The sequence below is a fragment of the Lutjanus erythropterus genome, chromosome 15 (genome assembly GCF_056507025.1).
Source record: "Lutjanus erythropterus isolate fLutEry1 chromosome 15, fLutEry1.hap2, whole genome shotgun sequence".
Classification (NCBI taxonomy): domain Eukaryota; kingdom Metazoa; phylum Chordata; class Actinopteri; order Lutjaniformes; family Lutjanidae; genus Lutjanus; species Lutjanus erythropterus.
Genome location: NC_139331.1, coordinates 27,956,420 through 27,975,682, shown reverse-complemented (window position 1 = coordinate 27,975,682; position 19,263 = coordinate 27,956,420). Strand labels below are relative to the sequence as shown.

At 41.5% G+C, this 19,263-nt stretch overlaps 1 protein-coding gene across 1 annotated transcript in view; it reads right to left on the bottom strand.

Annotated features, from left to right (window-relative positions):
* Positions 1-18,338, bottom strand: part of mettl24 (methyltransferase like 24) — a 62,322-nt gene extending 43,984 nt beyond the window's left edge. The window contains exon 1 of the mRNA XM_084737588.1: positions 17,756-18,338. Within this exon, the coding sequence (XP_084593714.1) occupies positions 17,756-18,070 (315 nt within the window). The 5' untranslated portion in view covers positions 18,071-18,338. The remainder of the gene's footprint in view (positions 1-17,755) is intronic.
* Positions 18,339-19,263: the final 925 nt, after the last annotated feature.

Sequence of the window (19,263 nt, the reverse complement as noted above, 5' to 3'; positions counted from 1 at the left end):
CAGCTGCTTTAAAATGCATTAAAACCCTCAATTCACAAAATCCCTGCAGCACCAGAGCGCAGTGCGTACGTACAGCTGCTCACTGTGTTTACTTTAATCACCTGAAAGCAACACCAGGCTGCCGCAGTACAACATACGAGGTGAGATACATTACAGTTTTTGGTAAAGTAGCATCAGCCTGATGTGATCATCACCAAATCAGTTTCTTTATGTTGCTGCGAGGTGGCGTTTAGCTTTGACTGGCACAGATTCAGAGTGATGAAAACAGTAATGTGTGTGATTGGTCAGAGACTGTTTAATGATCGCGTAGGTGTGCATAGAGATACACACTCTATGCACCAGACCTAACAACTCGTGCTTGGTATTTAATATTCAAACTATTCAACTAAGGCTGCAAAATGTTCAGTTAAATGTAATGTAATTAAAATTTAGCTGACACCAAATCACAACAATGTTATCTGAGGGCACTTTTCAATTAGAGCAGGTCGAGACCATTCCCTTAATGAACTCAGTATTAAACTGAGGATGCAGTGCAGACTTTTTCTCACTCGTAGCTGGTTTAATTGTGGTGAAAACTGGGGCAATTGGTAGTGAATGTAAAAAAAACAGTAAATTTAAGTGTTTTACAGATATCTGTTGGGACAGTCCCAGTAAACTGGGACATCTGGTCACCATAGTTGTAACCTCTCACCCATGAATAGATGTACACTTCCTATACACATCCTGCCACCACCGATACAAACAGATGTTACAGTAGATCGACCCCTTTTTTTTTTTGTTTATCAAAACAGCCTTCCGATTTTTCCATAAATGTTAGAAAATTCAGTCAGTGATGGGAAATACTTTGTTTTCAAAATTTCTGGTTTCCACCCAGTTTGAACAACGATAGCTGGGAGTTTTTCCACAGTCTCTGCTACGCAAAACATTTCGAGACCGACTTGTGAGTCTGGAGCACCACAAACCGAGTACCGTCTAGTTCAACACCCGGCAACTCACACCAAAACAGATCACTACACTGCAGGCCAGGGGTGTGTATTTTTGATTTTGGGTTGAACTGTCCCTTTAAGGCTGAGCAGCTGTCATTTAAAACAAGGTACTACAAGTACATGTGATACAGTATTCCTGTGGCTGACAGAACCACAATACCATAGTTATCTGTGTAGATTTGCTGTAAACATGTGAAACAAAACCACAGAGGGGAATTACGCTTGTTAATTGTCTTATATAAAATATGTGTGGTTTAAAAATGAAAGGCAGCTGCGTGTGTCTCGGTTTGACAGATTTCCATCAGTCATTTGTGGTTAACTCAGCACCGCTAATAGCTGCTCATATCAGAAAACGTGTAACTGTTCTCCTTCTTCTTTCACGTGGAACCATGCACTCACACATGCATATACAAACATGCATACATTAAAGTGCGTTCTCTGCAGTCGTTTGACCTGTCAGGATGCATTTCATCAACTTAAACCTCTGCAGAACTGACTGTTGCCTTGGAGACAAGGTCCCCTTCCATTCATGGAAGTGGACACTTGTAGACACAGCTGGAGCCAAGTCGTTGTTTCACAAGTCACGAGTCTGCATTAAAGTCCCAAATCAAGACGGGGAAGTGTGTCAAGTGAGTCAAGTCCTAAGTCCAGAAGTCTGAGTTTTAAGTCCATTTGTCTTTTCAATGATGACTTTTCACTTGGAACTAAAAGCGGATGTAGATGGATGTCCTCTTGATCTTGTCTTGTCAACATCTTTTCAACCAGACTTCGCTGGGAGGGTATTTTTTTCCCCATGGCGTCCTTAGACGAAAATGTAAGTGGAACCTTAATAGAAGTAGTTTAATGCAACTGAGCACTATTTTTTTTTAATCAGAGGGCTTGGGGAAAGGAAGTATTTTCAAGACAAAAGGCTTAAGTCCAAGTGAAGTCATGAGTCAGTGATTCAGTCTGAGCTCTTTAGTCCTGTTTGCATTTGAAGTCGAGTCTAAAGTCATCAAATTTGTAAGTCTGACTCATGTCCAAGTCCACACCTCTGCTTGAACAGACACTCCTGTTCATCACACCACGGACTGAAAGGGTTGAGTTGAAGACGCAACTTGTATAAAAGGTGACTGACACGGCTGAAGTCTGTTCTGATCGTCATCGCATTGGGACTCTCGCCCTCCTGGCCAGCACCTCAAGAGACAGATGGAGTCTTATTGTCAGCAGGCTCGCCATTAAAACCTGTATGTGTGTCTGTGTGTGTGTGTGTGTCAGAGTGTGCGAGTCTGTCTGTGCAAGTGAGCGCCTGTCTTCCTGGACAACATCCCAGATATGAGATCTGTGTTTGATGTCTAGTTGGGAAGAGCAGAGGGAGCATGCTGAGCACCATATGACATTTACTTCCTGAGAGGGAGCAGGAAAAACAGAGAGACTGACAGCGAGACGGACGAAAAACAGGCGACAATTTTCTCTCTTGGCTCATCATGTTACTTATTTTTTTTAATCTGCCAATTTCTTTGTTTCTAACACATAAATGATTACTGCATGTGAAAATGGGAATAAATTGTAAGGGGTGGTGAGAGGAGATGTATATTTCTAGCCACGTCAAAGCATAATTGACAATGTTAGTGGGTGTTTTGTGAGATTAGTGTCCTGCCAGCATTATTACTGAACAGCGGTGTCTCCGTAAGCACTCAGCTTGTGTTTGTGTTTCTAATTTCATCTCCCCTCTCTGTGCCTTCCTCTCCATATGTTTTCCATTCTCGTTATCAGTCAGCATCAGCGATCAAATACAATACTGCGCAAGAGTGAGAGACGGAGCGGCAGAAATAGCCTGGATTTTAAAAGAGAAATCTGTTCTAAATTCATTGTAATAAATCATAAAATGACTATGATGTGTCATCAGAGATTCTTAACTTCTCTAACAATAACGCTACAGCTGCAGTGTCCTGCTTTGACATTTGTATTCTGGCCCGTAACTTGTGTTATTATTATCAGAGATGTTGAATGCTCGCCAAATGACTAAGGGTCTGTTTACGAGGCTGTCTCTCCTGGATTTATGCATGTTGCAATGGTTTTAGGCTTTTTTTTGCAAAGAACTTGCAGGAACAAGTAAAATAACACAAAAAAGACCATTAAAAATCAAAGGCAACTTGTTGCAATGAGAAAAAAAACACATTTTGTTCTAAGTGTTCTAAGTAAACTCACCACCAAGACAAAAAAAGATTACAATAATTAGGACAAAATATGCTTCATTTGCAAATGAAGAAGTGCACCTGAGGGGCATTACACAAAGAAGCAAAATCTTTTTTGGAACTCTGACTCACACTGAGTCGGTTCACTGAGACATGTATGATGTTTACGCCGGGGAATGCTATGATTGATGGAACTTGCAGGAACCTGAGATTGTTGGTCAAATTTACAGAAAAGTTGCAGTGATTGCAAGGTCGTGCAGAATTCACAGGTATTGGTCAAATTTGTGTTAATAGTACGATCGCGACATTGTAACTTCCTGGAGGGACAAATGAGTAAGAACTCTTTAATAATTTTTTTATAAAGAGCAGTGGGATTTTGTTTTTTATGATAACAGGCTGAACTTTATATTGACAGACAACTGACAATTATAAAAAGCTGATCAACTTACAGCGCGGGACTCGGCGTTGCTTGTTATTGTCAAATTTCAATGTCGCGCTCGTCTTGCTCTCCTGCAGCGTTCCTGCAGCCTGCCTGAGCTTCCTGAGTTTGGGGAGGAGGTGATGACGGGGAAACAACTCTCTTCAACCACAGACTGTAGGATTTCAACCAAAACAAAAGCCCATTGCTCTGAAAATACAGTTTGAATTCAGTGGCCTCCTGCCTCGCTGCCTACCAGACTCCATTAACATGTTGCTCAATTTAACTTTAATAAACATCTACTTCTAAAAGATTATTAATGATTTCTTACGAGTCATAAACAGACACTACCTAATTCAGCGACATTTGGCATTAATTTGAACTCTGAATTGAAATTTCAAAGGAGGACACTGCGGTTGTAGGGTAGCGAGTACTTCAACTTTGCATGTTTCCTTAATTTCAGATGATACATCCTGGTCATTTCATGATTTATTACAGTAAATATATTACAGATTTCTCCTTTAATATACCGTCTATGGCTCCCACATGCTATGTGGATTGATGTACTCACTTTTGGAAGCACAGTAGTTACATATTGCTCCATTAAACAAGGCTTAGAGCAACAACAAGCTCCTTAAACACTTGTTCTTGAGGTTCACTGGCCTTCTCAGTTGCTTTTGGGGCTAAGTGGCGTCTGTTGTCTTTGTAACCAGACTCATGGACGTCAAACGCTGCTCAAATGGGTTTCTGCTGCACAAACAAACCCGAGGCTTTTTCGGTGACACACAAAGTGCCATTTTGCAAGAAGCAGGTATTCATGGCGTGTGTGAGTGTTTGTGTACATGGATGGGGCAGTGTAGGTGCGCGGCGAAGATGGGAGCGAGAGCGTCCCATTTCAGAGGTCAATGCACTCATTCATATCAGCTGGGAGGGAGGCTGAGAACTTTCTGGAATGTTCCAGACAAGGCGTCCATGTCTGAGGGGAGTATTGTGCGATGGAGACTCTGGACTTGACAGTTTGACACTGACTTTTCCCCCTCCAGTGGGAGTCTTTGTTTGATACCAGTGAGCGCACACAACAGACCCACTGTTTATTCAGTCAATAACATAAAGTGCATTGAGTGGCTTCTGTTTTTCCATCGCCAACATATGGTTTTGATCATCTCGTTTGAAGCAGGGTTTGTATGGATCTGAAATTCAGGATGACAAGCTTTTTTTCTCAGCCAAGTTTTAAAAAAACAGAGTTTGATTTGGGATCCATAATGCAACACAATAAAGTTCTAACTCCAGATACACTCCCAGACCTTTAAATCGAGTGTAAACCCTTGCTCCAGCAATTAAATAGTCATATTTCTGTAAACTTTTCAGAGAGGGGGGTGATTGATTATCTGAAAGGTCTCTTTGTGTCTCTTCCCTCCATAACTTGGCAAAGACTCCAGGCCGGCCTGTTTTCTTTGGTTGGACTGGGATACTAATCTCACATTGAGCAAGCAAAGCTGCGTGCCTGTGTGGAGCTGTTTGCTTCTCAGGGGTGGTTGGCGCGTGCATAAGCAGTGATGCGATGTCACTGCGGTGATATGATCCAAAACTGTAGGAAATCAAAGGGCTGGTATGTCCAAACATGTTTGTTTCTCCATTCTGCTTTAATCTGCCTGCAGTTATTACACCTTACAGCATGTGTAAGCTGCTGTCAAGGTCCTGTGATCCTACACGCTGAATATTTTGCTTTTGTTGTTGCCAACCCTACAACAATAAAAAGATGTTTGGCAAGTTTTTCCCTCTATTTGGCAGTTACAGACAATCTTGAAACAAAGTTTGACATTTGGACAGAAGCTTACTTATTTTATTGAGAGCCAGATGAGAAGAGCAATACCATTATCACATCTTTAACATTTCTTAGAAATTATGTTTTGATATGTAAATTTGTCAATAATTATGTTGTGGTGACAACTTAATTCCTGCCTGGATTATGTGAAGAGACACTTTTTAAAGTTAATGCATTTATATAAAATGCTGGAGTTGCAACAAGTTCCTTTCAAACACAGTATGTCCCTGCAAAGTCCCTGCAACATTACATTTAAAACACTGCATTGCAGTGACATTACAACATTACATTTAAAATGTTACGTTGCACTGACGTTCCTGCAACATTACATTAACAACGTTATATCGTGCTGATGTTTTAAACGTTACATTGCTGCAACCTTCCTGCAAAATTACATTTAAAACATTGCCTTGCAGCGACATTTCTGCAACATTGCACTTAAAATGTCATGACGTTCCTGCAACATTGCATTTAAAACTTTATGTCACAGCAACATTCATCTTTATATTTAGATTTACATTTCATCTGTGGCCCTCTGTATTTACACTTTTGGTGATTTAGTGTCTCACAGATGAAATAAGCACTGCTGAATAAACATGTAAGCTTTTGTGAGCAAATGCCACTTCAAAAGGACGTGTATTTTCTGCTTTTGTAGAATCAGTGGCTGTAAGTGTTATATATAACAGCACCAGGCAGTGTTTGTAATGGAGGACATTTTTAGCTGAAGAGCAGGGAGTGGAGTGTGACCCAGGTGACATGTCAGCCTCTCAGCCGTTGATTTCTTGTGACTCCCTGGTTCCCCAGATGCCCCAGCTGGAGGTTAAAGATGCCTGAGAACTGACTCCAGTCACACCTTTGGGATTACACAAGTCAGCCCCGCTCATTCTTTTATAACAGCCTCCCTCTTTCTCTCCCTCTCTCTCTCTCTCTCTCCTTCTGTTGAGCCGAGGTCTTTCAGCTTTCCAAGACATGACCAAGGTCACCGGGTTTCTGCATTAGAAATTCCACCGGGGGCCTGGAAGTGGCTGGCACTGGTTGGCGCAGACAGCACAGAGTGGCCTTTTCTGTTCTCGCTTTATCCCCACGCTGAACGAATCAGGGGGCAAAGTATTAATTTGGAATCACACTGATGCGTATTTGAACAAAAGTAATTAATACTTGCCTTGCGGATAAATTAACTTAAGCACCATCTAATTAAAAGATATTATTTGAATTAAAGTGCAGGTTTCTCTGGCTTATTGGTGGGTTGTTGGTGGAATTAATTAACATAATCACAAGTATTCAGTTTTATCCAGACAGAGTGAATTAGAGTTGACTTAAAGAGCCATAACAGTGTTTATTTAATTGCCGTCTGCCGGATTCTTCTCTTTTTTTTGTCCAGGCTGTCAGTGAAATATCTATTTGTATTCATGACAATCAATTATTGTTACCAACATCAACAGAACACTTATTTTCTTGTGTAAAACAACAGAAAATAATCAGTCGTTGCATGTTGTTTTACAGATGACCTTTTCGTCATCTCCACATCCCTGGATGTTCATTTCATTGAGCCGTCTCAGTGTTTCACGTTGTAAAATCTTCTAAAACTGGGAGGCCTGTCTGAAAGGATGCAGGGTTCCACTTTTGCCTCTCTGTTGTGATCTACGCGCTGCCTGCCTGTGGGCTTTTAGGCCGACTGTGTGTGACGTCTGAGTGGCAGCTGGCCTATCTGGGAGAAATCTCTGAGTAATGCCTGTAGAGAAGCTCTGCGGCGCTCGCAGCACCTACGGTGTGGAGCGGGGATGCTGTGGAGAGCAGGGAGAGTTGAGCTGCTACTGCTGGAGGATGCTAATGAAGCTGATTATCCGGTTACTTTCTTAGTTCAACAGGCACCAAATCAGATACTCCATCACTGAAAAGAAATGTTTGTTTGCTTTGCTGTTGGCACCACGCATCAGAACCAGCAATACGTCATCCAGCCAGAGTTGACAAGGTCTCGCCCCCTTCAAGGGGAAAACTCAGTTTCATATAATGAGAGAGATTGGAAAATGGCGAAAAGCTGCTGTGTGGCAGGTTGTAAAACAAATAAACACACAAATCCATCATGATGTCTGGTTCCCTTTTCTTCCTGGAATGGAAAGGATCCCAGAAAGAGAGCAGTGAGAATGTCTGAGCCTCCAGAGAACCTTAAAGGGATAGTTCACCCAGAAATGAAAATTCAGTCATTATCTACTCCCCCTCATGCGGATTGAGGGTCGGGTTTGTTTTGTTGGTTCTCAAAACACTGCTGGAGTTTCACAGAATCTCCCGAACAATGTAAGAGAATGGTGACCAGTTTTTGTAAGCAAAAAACACCTGAAAAAAAATACTGCTTGTCTGGTGTAATCCGAATCTCCTAAAGTCTCGATGTGCCATTTGCACACCGTCACAACTAGGGATGTTCCTGGTGACTAATTTCCCCGTTGATTAAATGCAAAATTTATTTCAGACTAGTCGACCAGTCTAACAGTAAGAAAACACTCAGGAAGCAGTTAAAATTGAGCGCAATTTATTAACTGATAATGTTAAACACTGTCTGAAAAAAACACTGTGTGTATTAAGAGCCATTTGAAGCCGTTAATCACAGTCAGTTGAGCCAGCCTGCTACACAGTATGGCTAACGTTAGCAGTGCTAGCAGCAACAGCTGCTCTCCTTGCAGGTTAACGTCCATGTCTGTGCTGAATGTGGTAACATGTAGCTCCAGTCGGGTGACTGTGGCTCCAAACTAAAGATCTACAGTGATGAGACAGACTAAAAACATGATGTAACTAACACGTTGTTTAGTCAGCTTCTCTGATTTCTTATTTCCTAAACGTGAATATTTTTAGGTTTCTTTACTCGTCTCTGACAGGTAACTGAATATCTTTAGACTGTGAGTAAAACAAGACATTTGAGGACATTTCTCAACATTTTCTTACACTGTAAAACAAATAACTATTAATCGAGAAAATAACTGACCGATTAATCAACTAATTTGTCAACTAATCTTCAGTTGGAGCACAAACATAGTAACTGTTTTAGTTTTTCATCAAATAAAGTCAGGAAGTTAGGGGGTTTTTTTGTTTTCATTTTTAGTTTCCTTTAGAAGGTTACCAGTAGCTCTTATTTTTTCTTTTGATTATATTTATTTCTGTGATTTGAACTAGTCTCTTTCAATTTTAGTCTGCCTTCCGTGTTTCTGTTTGACAATTTCCTGAGCTCTAATAAGTAACGAAAACACCTGATTTTATGTTGCTGCCTTTCCCTCAACAAGCTGAGTCATAACAGCGAAAAGGCTGAACATGTGGCGCTAATAAGTCATTTCTTCATTCATTTGGAGACTTTTGTGTTTGCTTTCTGTCAATGATACATGGGCGATGAGAAGAATTATTCAAGAATAAATCACTTCCAAGCTGCTAACTGAACATATTGTCTCCAGAAAAGTGAGAGAGCAGAAATACTTGCAGAGCGGCACCAGGGAGTGGAGGCAGCAGTGAATATCAATGTTCTCCTTTTTGACGGGAAACAGTTGGACTTCGGGGAACATGCTGTCTTAAATTTAAGGACAGACCTGTCTCAATTGTTGCTCTAAGCACCAGTTTCATCTTCCAGGACTGTGTTTTCACGGCTGAAGAAGGCTGCGAACTTTGAAAGTGTTTGACTATATGAGGAATAATGAGACACTTGTTGCAGTTCAGCGCGAGGTCAGGACGGTTCCTGCTGCTGTATCGGCCTAACTGCTCTTTAAACAACTGAAAAAAGTCCATGTTGTGTTGATGCAGAACCACACAACAGGTCAACTATGTAATAATACAGTTTAACCTTTCTTAATATGATGTTGTACTTTCTAAATTGGAGGGTTAATTTGACTCAGTGTCACATCATTTTATCAGCTGCACATCGCGGTTTCTTGAACGCTCCGAGATGGGAAGCAGGAAGTTGCATAACTTTAAGACAACACAAGGATTCTGGGGTAACGGTTCTCTTTCAAGGCATGTTTATTTATATAAGCCAAAATCATCAGTCAGGGTTGTCTTAGAGGACGTTATAATCACTACAACATGCCAGACATTTGGATGGGATAAGGAGAAACTCAACAGATCCTTTCGCAGGAAAAGATAATTTGGAGAAAGAGTTCCACTGTTCCAGGTAGTAAGGTGTCTAAACATAGAGTAACTGACAAATCATCATCATTTCATTGCTTCCAGATTGATCAGCAACTAAAAAGTCAATGGATAGTGAACGTGGGGCCATATTTCAAGGTGAAACAACATATTTAATAACCCGTTAGCTATCATGAGACAGCAGCTAACGTTAGCATTCTTCTGAGTCACACAAAATACACACTGCTAAAGTTCTTTATGTTGGATTTAGCTGTTTATCTGTATGAACACCACACAGAAATCTGTTCCGGTGTGCAAAATGTCACATAATGTTAGTCCATAATGTTACTGAACCAGAACATTTATGAGGTTGGCTGAGGAGTTAGCAGGACAGTTAGCGAACATCACATTGCTAGCTTGATTACATCCAGTGTGTTTTACTTCCAGGCTTAAGTAAATGTGTCCATGATGTGTGTCAGTATTTCAGAATCAATTTTATGTCCTGCCCTCTTAGCTAACGTTTTCTTACACAATTCGATATATTGTGTTTTCTTACACAATACGATATATATTGTGTAAGAAAAGCAGTTAGCTAAGAGGTTAAATGCTAATGTTAGTTCTTGTCTCATGATAGATAATGGGTTATCAAATAACTTGTGTTAGCTTAAAATATGTCCCACTATCTATCATCTTTTCAGTTTCTGATCAGTCAAGAAGTGATGATTTTTTTTTTTTCAGATCCTGCAGTACAACATTTGAGCTTCCCACCCTGATCATGATGTCAGTGGAAAATGTACGTAGCATCTTGACCACAGTCTAATTCTTAGCTGAGCTAGTGTTGTAGGGAAGGTCAGTCTGTTCATGGGTCAGTACCAACAACTATTGAATGAAGTGCTGTTAAATTGAGTACATTTAACCTGAAACAAAGCAATGCATGACCGCCCAATACTGGCACTAACTGGCTAATGATAGTATGCTAACATGCTAAACTATGATGGTGAACAGGGTAATATTATACTGCCAAACACTGTCATTGTAAGCATGTTAGCATGCTGGTGATTTTGGCTCAAAGCACCACTGTGCCTAATGGTGGGTGTGTTCCATTTCTGAATGTTGGCACACTTAACATTTTTGGTGTTATTCTGCAGATATTGTAAGACATTTTGCAACGGTAGCAATATTGTTGGACTGTAAGCATAATGTATATGGTTTTCTATGAGCATATTTTGAGGTCTGGGCTTATTGGGCTGGTTTTTGTGCTGGTTTTATTCGCCATTGGGCTGGTTTTGAGTGTTCATTCGGCTGGTTTTGCTCCACAGACCTGGCAACCCTGCTAATGGCAGCTATGGCACAGTTAGCAGCAGTGCGCCCGTGACTATGAAGGTCCATGTTGCAACAGTCCTCTGGGCCGAATGGTAAGGCGCAGCTCCTAAATGGAGTTTTAAGTGTTTTTTTTCCCACTACAACTAACAAATAAATGAAAAAATTGGTCGACTAAAACTCTTCTGATCAAGTAACGGTTTAGTCAGTTATATTATTAGGACGCAGCCCTGCTAAATACAGCCTCACACAGCTGCACATGTGGCTGTAGACTCTTTAATATATCTTAATTATTGATCCATAGAAATTATTCAGAATATGCATTGGTGGTACCAGAATAATATGAGCTCTTCCTCTCCCACCAATGGCAGAAGGTGAGTGTGGGAAGCATAGTAATGCAAATCAGCATATGGCGTCATCTGGTGACTTCTGGTGACTTTTTGAGCCGCTGGCAGCTACTTGTCTGTTTCAAAGCTTTTCGTTTTCAGCTGGAGAGATAGAAATGCGTTGGAGTGCAAATGTATTGTGTGTGTGCGTGTGTGCGTCACTGTGACTTAAGGGCAGGAGTCTGTTTATTACTGCGTTAAAGTCAGGAGGCTGAGTCATCAGTGCACACTGTGTCTGCTCTTCTCTATCTGTCTGTGTCCTACACATTTCATGTCTGTCTATAATTTACCGACTCATCCCTCTCCTCTGTTCCCAGCGGGAGAGAACGCCTGCAAGAGGTAAATGATTAAAGAGGAAGTGTGTGAGTGTATTTATGTGGATGCCTGACAGCTAAGAGATTAGATTTCCTTTAGATTGGTTATTACTAAAACAGACCCCTCAGCTGTCTCTCTCTCTCTCTCTCTCTCTCTCTCTCACACACACACACACATACACATTATTAAGGGAGGGAGCATTTGTCTGCGCTGTCACCTATGTACACTGGAGCTTCTTGAATTAGTTCTGAAAAGAGCTTTGCCTCTCTGAACCATGTCTCGTCTCATTTTGCTCAGACAAAAGCCTCACAGCTAAAAACTCTTAACTTTGAGCAAACTGCAGCAGAGACAACGCAGCAGCTGGTGTTGTTGTGTTGGTGGAGCTGTGTCACCTTGTAGTTGCTGGTGTGGTGTAAAAATGTCATCAACGAGGTAATGTGAAAGTGAAAACATAATTTACTGCTGTGATGCAGTCAGGTGACATCGGCACTGTCAACAAGACAGGTATGGAGTTTTATTTGTGTCTGAATCAGGGTTGAGACACAAATAAAACTCCTATATAACGCCGTAAACAGGTGTCGAACCTCATCAGCATCTCTTTGGCTGGGTTGCACCAACAATGATTCATTTTCAAACTAAAATTCAATCACGGTTTAACTTTAAATTGCGATGCACAAAACTTTTAAACTAGCTTTAAATTAAGAAAGATCAAATCTGAACCCCTCTTTAAACCTCAGTTTTTACTTTAAACTTAGATTATATTGTTGTACTGCTTATTGTGCTGTTGTTTGTTTTTAAGTCTTCAATTATTCGGCCATATCGCTCCATTAAATTGCCCAACAATGTGAAAAACATGAGTAGGCTAACTAGGTTAAGTAACTTCGTAGCTAGCTAGCAAACAATGTAACATTTTTTAAACTTTACAGCTAGCCAGCAAACAGTGTAACATGTTGTTAACTTTATAGCGAGCTAGCAAGCAATGTAATGTTTTGTTAATGTCTTAGCTAGCCATCAAATAATGTAACATATTGTTAACTTATTAGCTAGCTAGCAAACAATGTAATGTTATTATAATGTTTTTAAAATGTAGCAATGCCTGCGAGTTAGTTCAGGCAGTCAAATTGAGCTGCACTGCTAAACACATGTGACCCGCCTCACTCTCTGTAGCACATACCAAACGCACCCCTCCGATCTGGTGGTGAACTTAAACCGTTAAACCCTCCCATCTCTCCCTCTGCCTGTCAATGCCATTGCTGCCCTGCATCAGCATCACTGCCTGTTCTCTCAGCCCCACCACCACCTCAGCATCCACCTGCAGACTCCGACGAGGGGTTCAAGATATTTGTCCATCACTCCTCAATATCTCTATGTAAACATAATCTGCGAGGAGGTCGGAGCCTAGACGCCAAACTCTAACTCTAATGTTCTGCTGCTGCTATAAACATTCTTAAACGTGAGTTGTCTGACTGAACTTGTTTTATAGGTCCTGACAGAACACAGATGTATTCTTCATTTATTTTAATTTGGGTAAGCAAGCATCTCCATGTTGATTAAACTCTGTTTAGTTTTGGTTTACATCAATAAACCTGGATTTACTTAAGTGAGATTAGTTTTTAATTTTAGATCTGGATTAACACATTTCAAACCTAGTTTTGCTAAACTCTTATTAGAACTAATTTTAGATTAAACTAACTTTTAAATTTGTAATGCTGCTTGTAATTCCATTTTTTCAAAATGTCTCTGTCATCTGATTCTGTGTTGTTTTTTTTTTGTAATTGCAATGAAATACCAAATTAAGTAATCCCATTACATGTAATCTGTTACACCCTGAGCCTGCCTGTTGATATAAAACATAAAGTCCTAAATCAATTAGTGTTTAGAGTAGCATGAAAACTCTACAAAGCTGCACTGTAAGTGTGCAGGTGATGTTTTTCAACTTAGCGACTGCTGAGCAACGAACGTTCTCTTAAGTTCCCTCAGTACTGTTCATCATGGTCACTGGAGGCGTTCTCCTCGCAGAGCAGCAGTCCTGCCTTCCAGCCCATTATTTTATCTGCGATAACATAAATATGCGCCGAGCTGGGGAGCAAGCAGAAAAAGAGTCGAGAGAGAGAGAGAGAAGTTGAAGGAAGGGAGAAAAACTAAGAGAAATATGGGTTAGAAGTGGGAGGCGAGACTGAAGTTTCAAATTGAGACAGACAGGAGAGATGAAAAGGCAAGAGGGAGGATGAGAGCGCGCAGAACGGGGACAAGGTAACATGACAGAGCAGCAGTGATCTCGGAGATGAGAGCCTGGAGCAAGAAGAGGTGTTAAGACGGGGAGTTAAACGGCAGCAGCATATGACACAGAAATTTCATCAGGGCCCCTCCAGGGCATCATATGTGACAAATTTTGTGTTAAGAAGCAGGGAGAGTGTGAGCATATGGTGGTATATAATATTGATGGTGCACGAGTGCCCGTCTCCTCGGTGTGGCATAATAGCCCTGCAGTGATTTTCATGGCGTTTAACTCGGCGTTGTTGCTCCTCAGTCTCTGGTTGGTTTTGCTCATTAAAGATTTAGAGACAAAAGAGAACAAGCATTTCTGTACCCCAAAGTGAAAGAAAGAAGAAGCTCAGAACAGAGGAAGACAACGGGGGACTGAAACAGAGACGAAAGCAAGATTAAAGAGATAGCTTATGTTTTTTGATGCGAGGTTGTATGAGGTACTTATCCACAGTATTACCTGCAGTGTAGGAAAATAAGCAATGAACTGCTGTGGACATGTCGGCAGCAAAGTGTTTTTTAGCCACGTAAAAACACAGCTACCACTTTCATTTCATTGCATTCATTATCATACAGGAAAAGATTAAAACATGATAAAATTAGATCCTGTTCTGCAGCACATGAAAGACAAAATCACGCCACAAAACAGAGACATTCAACAAAAAACAAAAAGACAAACAGCAATACGGGCATTCAGGGAGGACTTAAATGAAGTGGGCAGATATTATGGGTTAAATCAGTGGTTGCGAGTGTGTCCTTCCATCAGGTAGTGTTTATACGCCTGTTTAAAATGTGCAGCAGAGGTTCTCGTTCTGATATAATACGGGATCTCATTCCACAGTTTGGTGTATGTGTGAAAAAAACAATCTCTGACCACAGCTATTTTTGTAAGTGCATGGGAGACTCTTGGAACTAGATTAGTGAGTGTGAAGCGGTGTTATTGTTTCGAATCTGATGATAAAATTTAATAGCGTGATTATTTGTGTAGGTCTGGAAAGTCATTGTGTGAGAATGTGAGAGCGCGGTGAGGTGGCGAGTCCAGGGGGGAGAGTTGCCCTGGATCGTATAGGTGCTATCGTACAGCCCTGCTATTGGTTCGATAATTTCCTTTGTGGTGAGGGACCAGACTGGGAGATTTACTTCACAATAAGACAACCATTATAAATATTTTATAAATGTTTTATCATTGGTTATTGATTAGGATGTAAACACTCATTAATAAGTAGTTACGACACATTAGATAAAAAGGGCAACAGTGCAGTGAGCCCACATTTATCTGTACTGTTGCTTACTGAGCCTCTTTTACTTTCTGTTCCATCAGCAGCATTTATACCCATCAGCTTCATCACACATTTATCTCCCGACAGTGTGTGCATGTGTGCGTGTGTGTGCGTGTGTGTGTGTGCGTGCATCATCAGTGGACCTGCATCTTGTCTGCAGCCATCATCCCATTCTTGCAACATAATATCTCTCGATGTCTTTTGAGGAAATTTCTTCAAACTTGGCATGAATGACCACTTGGACTCGCAGATGAACTTCTTAGATTTTTCTAGTGAAAGGTCAAAGGTCGCTGCGACCTCATGTCCGCCCAGTTCTTGTGAAGGCGATATCTCGGGAATGCCTGGTGGGAGTTTACAAGAATCCTAATCGCTGCCTTTTTCAGTGAGAATGTATGAGCCAAATATTGCACTGTACAAGCCAACCAAACTCCATAGGCAAAATCAGAAATTTTTCTTTGCAGACCACAGGAGTTTCTGCCTCAGTCAGTCAGTTTGTTTGTGTTATTGTGTGACTTTTGCATTTTAAAAGGATAGTTCAGATTCACAAAATCACCCAATAACACAAACAAACAACCTGATCAAGGCAGTGATACAGCAGCAACCCCAAGGTTCTGCAAGGTAAACTTTATTAATTTGCCAATGGAGTTTGGTTTGTTTGGAGTGAGCAATATATAACAGAGGTTTCCCATCGGAAAAGGCAGCCTGACAGAAAATTAAAGCAGTGAAAATATTCTAAATTTGGCATAAGCCTAAAGTGATTTTAATTTTATGTAGGTGGCTAAAAAATGTTTTGCCGCTGACCCCGTCCACAGCAGTAGATTGCTTAACTTCTGTACTGGCGCTCCTCTCTGCTTTCCAAACTCTGGGTCCAACTAGCCCTTTAAGGAAAGGCAGATTTGTTGTGTGTGTGTATGTGTGTGTGTGGAGGGTTGAGGGGAAACAGTAGTGAAATGGAACAAAAGGAAGAAGGATGGATGGAGAGATCAGATGACAAAATAAAGGCTAAAGCAAATAGCTGAGAAGAATCAAAGGGGAAAGAAACTAAAAGGCATGAAGAGACACTGAAAGAGGGAAGTGGGAGTTTTGTGAAGCCGGCGCTTTAATGCACCCTTCACGGGTCGAGGGGTCAAGCCCCCTTGAGTGTGTGTGTGTGTTTTGTGTATGTGAATAGCTGTGTTTGCTCCAATAGACATTGCATCTGAATGGCTCTTTGTTAGAGTTGACTCTGTATTGATTTGATATAAAACAGCAAAGAGGACAGGATGGGGTGAGTATGATTTGTAGCTTGGGTGAAAACTACACCTATAAAAAGGAAAAAAAAAATACAAACTCCAGTTCCAAAACTATTGTGACAGGGGCAACAACAGACTGACGAAGTTGCGGACATGTTTGGAGCATTTGTCAGGTAAACAGATTAAATGGTAACAGGTGACAGTATCATGGTTGAGTATTTAGGAGGCGTCCTCGAAAGGCTCAGCTGTTCACAAGCATGGATGGGGTGAGGGTCACCACTTTGTGAAACACTGCAAATAGTCCAACAGTTTAAGAACAGAGTTTCTCGACACAAAACTGCAGGAATTTAGGGATTTCACCCTCTACGATCATTAAAGTTATTCTAATTCAGAGAATCAGGAGAACACAGTTTGTTGCTGCAAAGAGAAAAGTGTGCTGTGGTCTGACGAGTCCATATTTCAGTTTTTTTTCAGTTTTCACTTTTTCGAAATCATGGACGCAGTGCCCTCTGGGTTAAAGAGGAAAAGGACCATCCAGATTGTGACCAGCACTAACTTCAGAAGTCAGCATCTGTGATGGTGTGGGGTGTGTTAGTGGCATCATGGGTAACTGTCACATCTGTGAAGGCCCCATCGATGCTGAAAGGTACATACAGGCTTTGGAGCGACACATGCTGCCATTCAGACGACGTCTTTTTCAGAGACGTCCCTGTTTATTTCAGCAAGACGATGCCAAGACACATTCTGCACGTGTTACAACAGTGTCGCTTCGTAGTAAAAAAATGTGTGGTGCATTATGAAGCACAAAATACGTCAACAGAGACCCTGGACTGTTGAGCACCTGAAGTTGTATATCAAGCAAGAATGGGAAATAATTTCACTTTCAGAACTTCAACAATTTGTGTCCTTGGTTCCCAAACACTGACTGAATGTAGTTTAAAGAAAAGCTGTTGTATCTCAGTGGGAAACATGCTCCTGTCCACACTTTTTTGGAACATGTTGCAAGCATCAAATTTAGAATGAGTGAATATTTACAATAAAAAAAAAGTCAATCAGTTACAGTGACTATTAAATATCTTGTCTTTGTACTGTATTCAACTGAATCAAGGTCAAAAAGGATTTGCAGATCAGCGCATTCTGTTTTTATTTCCATTTTACACAACATTGCAGCTTTGTACCACTAGAAACCCCGGTGACAGACTCTCTTTTTCAACTTCAAAGGGTTTCAGAGGCGCTTATTGAACACGCATCGATTCTGCTGCCTGTTCTTCCTTCATCACCCTCTTGGGATTACTGAGCTTTAAGCCAGTGACTCACAGAGATGGAGTGAAAGCTCCTCGCTGAGTCGCTCTGTCTCCTCGCCTGCTACACAGATCAGGATCAGATAACCTTACAAGAATCCTAATCGCTGCAATTAAGGACTCAGAAGTCAGTGGAATATTAAACGTACCTTCCTGCGCGGGCGGGGAGGTGGGCAGCACGGTGGCGAGGGGTCTTCATCCCTCTTCCTGTCCTTCTTTAGTGTTCGAACATAAGAGATTCTCCTCTTAATGCTCCTGTCCTGGTCTTCTCTCTCTGCAGACGCCTGTTTGGTCCTGCTCTGCTGGTTCTGGCTGGACTGGGTGGGACGTCCCACTGTCAGGGCTGCAGGTGCCCCCCGCCAAGCCGTCTCCAGGTAAACATGGACGCACACACACACAGCAGTGAGCAGGACACCCAAACGCAGCAGCAGTCCCAGAGTGAGACGCTCCTTGCCCATGTCCATCCACTGTTTCGTCCTCTCTGCCTCTGCTGTTTCTATCCCATTCTTCTTCTCCTACTGGTCAAACAGCTCTTCTCTTCTCTTCTCTTCTCTTCTCTTCTCTTCTCTTCTCTTCTCTTCTCTCATTCCCTTCAGGTCCAAAGTCCACCATTAGTCCACCAACAGTCTTGAGTTAATGAGCCACAAACATGTCAAGAACACCTCCAGCTCGTACACTAACACACGTGCATGCTCGTGTGTGTGTGTGTGTGTGTGTGTGTCATGAGGCTCTGCAAACAGTTTCAGAAGTACAATGTGTGCCGCCCTCTTTGAAAACTTTGGGAACTCCCTCCTCACACTCTCAAGTGCCCCCCCCCCCTTTCCCCAAACACACACGCCCCTTTAATTTGCTTTCTTTTTCTTTCTTTCTATCAGGCTCACATCACACACACACACACACACACACTCTGCTCCCTCCCTCGGGTTGCCTCTCCCGCCCCGCAGACTCTCGGGTTACTGTGTAACTCTAGATATGGGCAGGGTCTGCAGCACTACGGGCCCAAGCAGGTCCCTCTCAGCATCTGCGAACAAGAGCAGGAGGACGGCTCAGCCTGGATTTGTAGAGCGGATAATATCGTTCACATGATGCTCGAGTCTGATTTTTTCATTGTTGTTGTATTAATATTAAATGGATATCAAAGAAATATTTCGGTGAGATTGTGAACACTAAACCACACTCTCTGAACCACATCCTCAGTGCCTTAAACCCATTTATCGAATCATTCACTCTTGGAAAAACTCTGAACACACTCACGCTCTGTAAAACACTTTTTTTTTAACTTGTTAAGACACGTTTTGCACTGTGATTGACTTCTGTTACAAAATGGTAAACGCCGGCAGTAGCAGCTGAACACAACTCCGACAAAATCATTTACACACAGCGACTCAAAATTGTTCGCACTTGTTTCTAAGGATGCGAATTGAAGTTTTTCACAACTGTTTATGCGCCAAAATCACTGAAATCTGAAACTCGTGCACCGAATTTATGCACAAAGGCTGCAACATTGCAAACAACTTCTGTCATACACTCAGTTTTCTCCTCTACATAAATCACACTTTTTGCGAAACACTACAGACAGTTCTCTACAGAGGATCAACAGTCAAACAACATTCACAACTTTGTAGTTGTGAATAATACTTTTTTTTAAATGCAAAAT